Source organism: Piliocolobus tephrosceles, chromosome 19 (genome assembly GCF_002776525.5).
Source record: "Piliocolobus tephrosceles isolate RC106 chromosome 19, ASM277652v3, whole genome shotgun sequence".
Classification (NCBI taxonomy): domain Eukaryota; kingdom Metazoa; phylum Chordata; class Mammalia; order Primates; family Cercopithecidae; genus Piliocolobus; species Piliocolobus tephrosceles.
In genome coordinates, this window is record NC_045452.1 from 43,023,095 (window position 1) to 43,032,569 (window position 9,475).

The following is a 9,475-nucleotide window of genomic DNA, read 5'->3' on the forward strand; positions in this document are numbered from 1 at the left end:
GTGTTGTTTGGGATGAAGGTACAACGTTGAGTTTTAATTATGATGCAAATTCCTCCTTTTCCTGCTAATATCATGTCTAAGGCTATCCTATTTTTCCCAAGCCATCTGGCTAGTAGCCCCTAATTGCTCAGCTATTCCTTTAACAGCATCTCTAATGTAGTTAATGGATGGCTGTTGGTTGTAATAAATGTAGTTTATCCAATTTATATTTTATTGTCACCCATCACAATATTGACTCAAATCCTGCAGATATTTGATTTCGGGCTTTTAATTGATATGGTATTCGCTGTGGGACTCTAATTGTGTCTAAATAGATGTGAGAGTCGAAAGATCCATAAGGGGCTTCATTTGCTTTACGATATCTTATTTTTTCTTTCTCTGGTTGATGAAATGCAATGCCAGGGTGAAAGGGATAGCCAATTGGACTAAAGCATAAGTGCCACTTCAGTTACTCGGCAGAGTGTCCAGTAAAGGTCCATTGTAATAGCACTACACATCTGCTCAGGGATGAATAAGGGCTGACTGATTGGTAAGTTCTTGAAAATTCTTAAGCTCACTGCATCCCTTCAGGTCTCCAAGGAATGCTGAGTTTCCTCCTGGTTGTAAGAGATATGAAGTGAACTTAGTGTTGGGAGACAGAAGCTGGATGGCCCTTGGGGGCTGACCCACAGGGTGTCGAACTTTGGGATATAGCAGACAGAGAGCTTGGCGTCACTTGTTATCCCAGGCTGAATAATCCTGGAAAACAGCTACCATGCAGCCCATGCCCGGTCAACTAGAGGACCACCCTAGTGGAAAGGGGACAATCTGGGTTTCTGGCCTGCCGTGTGCACAAGCATAACAGTTGCCTTTGTTTAACGTGTGGACAGAATATTTAATCCATTTTAACCAGGCATTTACATTTTTATACCCTGTTTTAATGGTTTGCCTTAGGTCTCCTATTTCTACTACTGGCACCTTGCTTTTGTCATTTGGCATGAGGTGAGTCATAGTTTGATTTCATAGGTTTGGGAAAGGGGCAGCCATGGGAGGTGGAGGAGGGAGAACAAAGCGCACCTTAAAGAAACCCATAGGGGCCGGGCGCGGTGGCTCAAGCCTGTAATCCCAGCACTTTGGGAGGCCGAGACGGGCGGATCACGAGGTCAGGAGATCGAGACCATCCTGGCTAATATGGTGAAACCCCGTCTCTAATAGAAAATACAAAAAACTAGCCGGGCGACGAGGCGGGCGCCTGTAGTCCCAGCTACTCGGGAGGCTGAGACAGGAGAATGGCGTGAACCCGGGAGGTGGAGCTTGCAGTGAGCTGAGATCCGGCCACTGCACTCCAGCCTGGGCGGCAGAGCAAGACTCCGTCTCCAAAAAAAAAAAAAAAAAAAAAAAAAAGAAACCCATAGGATCCTTTCCAGTGACCTCTGCTCCTAAACCATAGAAGCACTCTCCTCCATAGACAGAGTAGCCCTGAGGGCTGCTGGTTACTCATTTTTATGGTTATTTCTTGATTATATGCTAAACAAGGGGCAAATTATTCATGCCTCTACTTTTTAGACCGTATAGGGTAACTTCCTGACATTGCTTGGAATAAGAGATCTCCGACATTTTTTTTTTTATTTTCAGTGGTTTACTTAGTTCCAGCAGTGACTCAATCCAAAAGCTCCTTTCAAGCCTAGGTGGGAATTTTCCAGGTTTTTTTTTTATCATGTAAGCAAGAGATATTCCTAGAAAAGGTATAGAGGAGGCATCTTCATGATCCCCCAAAATTTACTCTTAGAAATAGACTTAAGACAGCACAAGATGGCCAGGCACGGTGGTTCACGCCTGTAATCCCAGCACTTTGGGAGGCTGAGGCGGGCGGGTCACTTGAGGTTGGGAGTTTGAGACCAACCTGACCAACATGGAGAAACCCTGTCTCTACTAAACTACAAAATTAGCTGGGTGTGGTGCCACACACCTGTAGTCCCAGCTACTCAGGAGGCTGAGGCAGGAGAATCACTTGAACCCAGGAGGCGGGGATTGTAGTGAGCCGAGGTTGCACCATTGCACTCCAGCCTGAGCAACAAGAGCAAAACTCTGTCTCAAAAAAAAAAAAAAGAGAGAGCAAAAGGTGACAAAAGCCCTGTAGGGAAGGGACCTTTTAAGACAAAACTCCCATAAGAGCCTGATACATTCAGAGTAAAAAGTGAGCTTCTTAAAATATTATGTGTCTTGGACCCTCAGAAAATCAGATGAGGACCTGAAAAATCACATTTTCTGGATGGCAGAGACTAAGAGTATCCCCTCCTGAATAGTTGGGATTACAGGCATGCGCCATCACGCCTGGCTAATTTTTTTGTATTTTTAGTAGAGATGGGGTTTCACTGTGTTGACCAGGCAACAAATGATCCACCCACATTCAGCCTCCCAAAATGGTGAGATTACAGGCATGAACCACCGCACCTGGCCGACTTTTTTAATTTCTCATTGGGAACCACTTTTACTGTGTCTTCTTTCTCAGGTCTATCCCCACTTTCTCCTCAAATACTCCAGGTGAAATGTCTACTAGTCTTATTGGGAGGGGTGTGTGTGTTAATCTGTAAAGTATAACTCTTGTTAAAAGTGTAAATTCAATATCATAATTTCATGTTTTTTAAAAAAAATTAACTCGTAGGGCGCAGTGGCTCACGCTGTAATCCCAGCACTATGGGAGGCCAAGGCGCGGAACACCTGAGGTCAGGAGTTTGAGACTGGCCTGGCCAACATGGTGAAATCCCATCTCCACTAAAAATACAAAAATTAGCCTGGTGTGGTGGTGGGTGCCTGTAATCCCAGCTACTTGGGAGGCTGAGGCACGAGAATCGCTTGAACCCGGGAGGCACAGGTTGCAGTGAGCCAAGATCATGCCATTGCACTCCAGCCTGGGTGACAAGAGCGAAACTCCATCTCAAAATAAGATAAAATAAAATAAAATGAACTCTTAATCAAATATCCAGATAGTATTTAAATTTCCACAATTGTTTCTTTTGTAAAAGACACTTTATTTGAATTAAGATCTAAAAAAGGTGCATACACTGTATCTCTTAATCTACACGTTTCCTACCATTCTTTTTTCTTTTGTAGCAGTTTATTTCTTCAAAATTAATTCTTTTTGTCTTGAAAAGCAAGTTTAAAGCTTTATGGTGCATACGATTTTTGTAATTAGAAAATGTTTTTAGTCTGGACATGGTGGCACATGCCTGTAATCCCAAGATCTCTGAGAGGCCAACGTGGGCAGATTGCTTGAGGCCAGGAGTTGAAGACAAGCCTGGGCAACACAGCAACACCCCATCTCTACAAAAAAAAAAAAACAAAAATTAGCCAGACATGGTGGTGCATGCCTTGTGGTCCCGGCTACTTTGGAGGCTGAAGTGGGAAGATCACTTAAGCCTGGGATGTCGAGGCTACAGTGAGCTGAGATCATGCCACCACACCTGAGCCTGTGCAAGAGTGAGAGCCTGTCTCAAAAAAACCAAAACAGAAACAAAAAAACAGAAAAAAGGGCCGGGCGCGGTGGCTCAAGCCTGTAATCGCAGCACTTTGGGAGGCCGAGACGGGCAGATCACGAGGTCAGGAGATCGAGACCATCCTGGCGAACATGGTGAAACCCCGTCTCTACTAAAAAAAATACAAAAAAAAAAAAAAAAAAAAAAAAAACTAGCCGGGCGAGGTGGCGGGCGCCTGTAGTCCCAGCTATTCTGGAGGCTGAGGCAGGAGAATGGCGTGAACCCGGGAGGCGGAGCTTGCAGTGAGCTGAGACCCGGCCACTGCACTCCAGCCTGGGCGACAGAGCGAGACTCTGTCTCAAAAAAAAAAAAAACAGAAAAAAGTTTCAGAGGAAAAATAACCTATAAAGGAAATAAAATTCACCTATACTTTTGTAAGTTTCTTAAACATTATTTTTAATATTGGCAAAATACTTCATTGTGTGACGTGCCACAATTTAATGACTGCTATATTTTTGGACTGTTAAGTTGTGTCCAGTTTTCTCCTCTGGTTAATTGTGTATCAGGGATTATTGTGTCTGTAAAGCATTATGCACATCTGATTATTTCTGGGGGAGGATAAACTCCTAGAAGTAGAATTAACAGTCACAGTGTATATATGTATATAAAAAAAAAAAATCTAAGGCTGCTGAAGCCTGTTGAGAAAACTCTTCATAAAGCCTTATATTTGGGCTAGGGATGGTGGTTTACACTTGTAATCCCAGTGCTTAAAGAAGGCCAAGGCAGGAGGATTGCTTGAGGCCAGGAGTTTCGGATCTGTCTAGACCATAGAGCAAGACCTCCATTGCTGCAAAAAGTAAAAAAAAAAAAAAAAAAAATAGGCGAGTGTGGTGGTGTGTGCCTGTAGTTCCATCTACTCTGGGTGCCGAGATAGGAGGATCCCTTGAGCCCAGGAGTTTGAGGCCGCAGTGAGCTGTGACTGTGTCCACCGTACTCCAGGCTTAGGTTACAGAGTGAGACCCTGTTTCAAAAAAAAAACAAACAAAAAAAGAACCAGACATATTCATAGTCAGGTATCTTAATCCATTTTCCACTGCTTATAAGAGAGTATCTGAAACTGGGTAATTTATAAAGAACCAATTTATTTCTTATAGTTCTGGAGGCTGGGAAGCACAAGGTCAAAGGGGTGCATCTGCCTACTTGCTGGTGGAGACTGTCTGTAGAGTCCTGAGTGGGGTGAGCATGCTAGCTCAGGTCCCTTTTCCTCTTATAAAGCTTCCAGTTCTTCTCCTGTGATAACCCATTAGTCCGTGAATGGATTAATCCACTCGTGGCACAGGGCCATGAACCAATCACCTCTTAGAGGCCCCACTTCTCAATACTGCCACATTGGGGGTTAAGTTTTTTGTTTTTTGTTTTGTTTTGTTTTGTTTTCTGAGATGGAGTCTTGCTCTGTCACCCAGGCTAAAGTACTGTGGCATGATCTCGACTCATTGCAACCTCTGCTATCTGGGTTCAAGTGATTCTCCTGCCTCAGCCGCCCGAGCAGCTGGGATAATAGGTACCTGCCACCACACCCAGCTAGGTTTTGTATTTTTAGTAGAGACGGGGTTTCACCATGTTGGCCAGGCTGGTCTCAAACTCCTGAACTCAAGTGATCCACCTGACTTGGTTTAACATGAGTTTTAGACGGAACAAAAATTCAGACCATAGCATTAGGAGTATAAGAAAATAGCACTTCTACCACAGTCTTGCAAATACCAGGTATTAAAAACAAAACCACAAACTTCTCAAGTTGACATAGTCTATTTGTTTCAGTTTATTCTTTATTATTAATAATGAATTTGGGACACAGTTTCTCCATATTCTCAGTAGTCTATATTTCTTCTAATGTGAATTATCTGTTTAAGATATTTGCCCATTTCCTACTAAGAGTTATACTGGTCAGGGGTTCTAGCTGTCCGTTTTACTATGTAACAAATTACCCCAAAATGTATTGGCTTAAAATGACAACTATTCTTGGCCGGGCGTGGTGGCTCAAGCCTGTAATCCCAGCACTTTGGGAGGCCGAGACGGGCGGATCACGAGGTCAGGAGATCGAGACCATCCTGGCTAACAGTGAAACCCCGTCTCTACTAAAAAATACAAAAAAAACGAGCCGGGCAAGGTGGCGGGCGCCTGTAGTCCCAGCTACTCGGGAGGCTGAGGCAGGAGAATGGCGTAAACCCTGGAGGTGGAGCTTGCAGTGAGCTGAGATCCAGCCACCGCACTCCAGCCTGGGTGACAGAGCGAGACTCCGTCTCAAAAAAAATAAAAATAAAAAATAAAATGACAACTATTCTTATGCTTCTGTGGATCAGGGAATTTGGGCAGGACATAGATGACCAGTTCTTTTGCTTCATGTGGTGTTCATTGGAATTCCTTGGTGATATTTATTGCTGGCTGGGGTTGGCTGGAGGGTCCAAGATGACCTCAGTCACATGCCTGTGTGGGGCATGCCAGTGCCCTGTGTGGGGGAAGGCCAGGTCCAGCCAGGTTGCCTCTCCATCCCTGAGCAGTTTTAGGACCTTTCCTTATGGAGGAGAGCTTCTTCTCTCCACTGGCTAGGTGGTTAGTGTTGTGGGTTTTATGGCCATGAAAGATATGCACTGGGAAGAGTCTGCAAATAAACCTTACTAAAATAACCCTTATCTTCTATTCCTTTCCCCCATATATTTACCTTCCCACAACTTACTGCCCCATAGAAGCTCAAAACCCTTTCCCTTTGTCGTGTTGTGTTTCCACAATTTATCATTCTTTGATAAAATCGTATATATTCTGGGTCTAATTGCTTCTTTGGGTCTTCACTTTTCTATTCTTTTATTTATTTATTTATTTATTTTTGAGACAGAGTCTTGCTCTGTTGTCCGGGATGGAGTGCAGTGGCGCAATCTTGGGTCACTGAAACCTCCACTTCTGGGTTCAAGTGATTCTCGTGCCTCAGTCTCCAAGTAGTTGAGATTGCAGCCATGCACCACCAGGCCTGGATAATTTTTGCATTTTTAGTAGAGACAGGGTTATGTTGACCAGGCTGGTCTCAAACTCCTGACCTCAGGGGATCTGCCTGCCTTAGCCTCCCAAAGTGCTGGGATTACAGGTGTGAGTCAGGGCGCCCTGGCCTGGGTCTTCACTTTTTTATGAAGACCTCTATATGCATATGTAATGATAAACCTTTTCTCCTGTCTTTTGTCACTCTAATTTGCAGGGCCCCAGCCATTGAACCTGAGGGGGTAGAGGAAAGTTTTTTTCCTCTCTCCCCTACAATGACTTGCTTTAATGACTTGCTTTAGTGAGTGACATATTGGTAGATGTGATACCTAGTTTTGAAAAGTGAGTGTGTTGAGGCTTGGTTTTTTTTTTTTTTTTTTTTTTTTTTTTTAGACAGAGTCTTGCTCTGTCATCCAGGCTGGAGTACAGTGGTGAAGTCTCAGCTCACTGCAACTTCTGCCTCCCTGGTTCAAGTGCTTCTCCTGCTTCAGCCTCCTGAATAGCTGGGATTAAGGCGCGCGCCACCATGCCTGGCTAATTTTTGTAGTTTTAGTAGAGATGGGGTTTCACTACGTTGGCCAGGCTAGTCTCGAACTCCTGAACTCAAGTGATCTGCCCGCCTTGGCCTCCCGAAGTGCTGAGATTATAGGTGTGAGCCACTACTACCAGCTAAGGCTTGCTATTCTTATACCCCTGCCAGTACTGTGATGAGAACATACCTGGGCTAGCCTGCTGTCCCTGAAAGAGATTCAACCATATGGATTAGAGCCATATCCAGCTAAGCTCAACCTAGATGAACTGCTCCACAAGCAACCACACACCTGTGGGTACACCTAGCTTAGATGAGATGGCTGCAGACTCTTGAGAGATCATAAATTGTTGCCGTTTTAAGCCACTAAGTTTTTTGGGGGTGGTTTGTTACTTAATGACAGCTGATGTATAGAGCTTCTTTTACCTTTCTGCCGTTTGTAGGTGCAGGAAGGCGTGTAGCAGGTGGGCATGAGTTTTCAGTGCTAATTCATCATTTCTACCACAGTCCCTCTTTGCTTACTGATTTGTCAAAGGTCTTTATATTATCAAGGATATTAAGTCCTATTCATGAGGCTATAAATGTTCTCTATACTTGTTTGTTTTTTCTTTTGCTTATGCAGCTTCTTTGGTGTATAGAAGTCATCAATATAAGTTCACCATATTAATTGTTTGCTTGGTAGTTTCTTGCCTACACTTCCCATTTTTGCAGTTCTGCTATGCAGATATCCTCTTGCCATCTGATAATAGTCTTCCTAAAAACATGCCTAAACATCTTAAGAATTCATCATATATATATATTTTTTTTAAACCTAGAATCTCAGATTCCTCAAAGTCAGATGGCTTCCCAAACAGCAAGCTTGGAGTCAACTCTCTTGCAGTCGAGGCTCTCGGCAGTGACCTGGGAGACTGCTTTCCTGAGACTTGCACATCAAATCTTTTGGAACTGGGCAGTAGGGGACAGTTGGACTCTCCTTGCCTTCCTCCCTCATATCTATAGAAAATGAAAGGCCATGTTTTTAGACCTTTACCCTCTTATCATATTTTGACTGAAGTCAAGGACTGGTCTAATTACTGTTGACTCAGCTGTTTCACTGAGATAAGTTTAATAAAAGAAAGTATTCTTGGCAAATTGGCTAACTAGTACAATTTTCTTTGATGAATGGCTCATTTTTAGCAATGTTATTATGGAAATCTGAGAATAATCTATTCATTTTGCTTTTATATAAGCATAATCTCCCATCATCCTGGCTTCAGCAATTAACACACTGATGGTCTTGTTTCATGAATATCTCCCTTCACTCCCACATTCTTCACCCCACAGATTTGTTCTAAAATCAGAGACATCTCCCACCCCCTGTGGTAAAAACTACTTTATTGGTGATGGTAAGTATAAGTCAATAAATATTGATACCCAAAGAAGAGCTCAGATAATTGGTCCATATAGAGCTCGATGAAATTGAACCAAGTGACTGCTGGGATAACCGAAGTCAGTGTTGCTTCTTGGGAAAGGAAGTCATGGCCAGCAGATTTATGGCATTTGCCATCCCACCAACTCTAAGAACCATGGTTACTCTGTAGAGGAGGGTATCAGTCACCCCACCCTTTAAATGTACTGGAATTCCATTATCCTCCTGAAACAGCTTTTGCTTTTCTGGAACTTTATGTTCAAAATACCTACAAAAAGCAGTGCTTATGGTCCTCTGGGCAATCTGATAAACAGCCAGTAGATTCCACAGCATCTTGGTTCAGTTACTGCCCACCAACTGTGACAGTGGAACACTGGGAACCCAAAGATATCTTATTTTCTCCACAAATATTCACCATGGGCCAGGTGCAAGTGGTCTACGCCCATAATCCCAGCACTTTGGGAGGCCAAGGTGGGCAGATCACTTGAGGCCAGGAGTTCGAGACCAGCCTGGCCAAAAGGGGAAAACCTGTCTCTACTAAAAATACAAAAATACACAAGCCTGTGATCCCAGCTACTTAGGAGGCTGGGGCATGAGAATCACTTGAAACTGGGAGGCAGAGGTTGCAGTGAGCCAAGATTGTGACACTGCATTCCAGCCTGGGCAACAGAGTGAGAGTCTGTCAACAAATAAAAAAGAAAAGTCACTATGTTCCTCTAAGAGATAAGGACTCTAAAAATAAATTACCAGGCTAGGTGTGGTCACTCTGTCACCTGGGCTGGAGCGCAATCGCACAATCACAGCTCGCTGCAGCCTCAACCTCCTGGGCTCAAGTGATCCTCCTGTCTCAGTTCCCCCAGTAGCTGGGACTATAGGCTGACGCAGGATTTTTCTTCTCAATCCCTTTGTAAGCCAGGGATCCCGGGCAATATCCCACCCAGGCCTCACTTGGCCATGCTGGCATGCCGCAGCTCGTCTGTGTCATAGTTTGTACCTGAGTTTGGTGGTTCCTGAGCTCTTGTACTGCATCCAAGAAGAATGAGGATACATAGGACG

At 44.0% G+C, this 9,475-nt stretch overlaps 1 protein-coding gene across 1 annotated transcript; it reads right to left on the minus strand.

The window, feature by feature from the left end:
• Positions 1 to 8,500: 8,500 nt before the first annotated feature.
• Positions 8,501 to 8,752, minus strand: LOC116418525 (cytochrome c oxidase subunit 7A2, mitochondrial-like). The gene has a single exon (XM_031934583.1). The coding sequence runs from the start codon at positions 8,750 to 8,752 to the stop codon at positions 8,501 to 8,503; it is 252 nt and encodes an 83-aa protein (XP_031790443.1).
• Between the last annotated feature and the right edge of the window lie 723 nt (positions 8,753 to 9,475).

Coding starts and splice junctions, on each gene's coding strand:
- LOC116418525 (XM_031934583.1), bottom strand. CDS start 8,752: ATGCTGTGGAATCTACTGGCTGTTTATCAGATTGCCCAGAGGACCATA.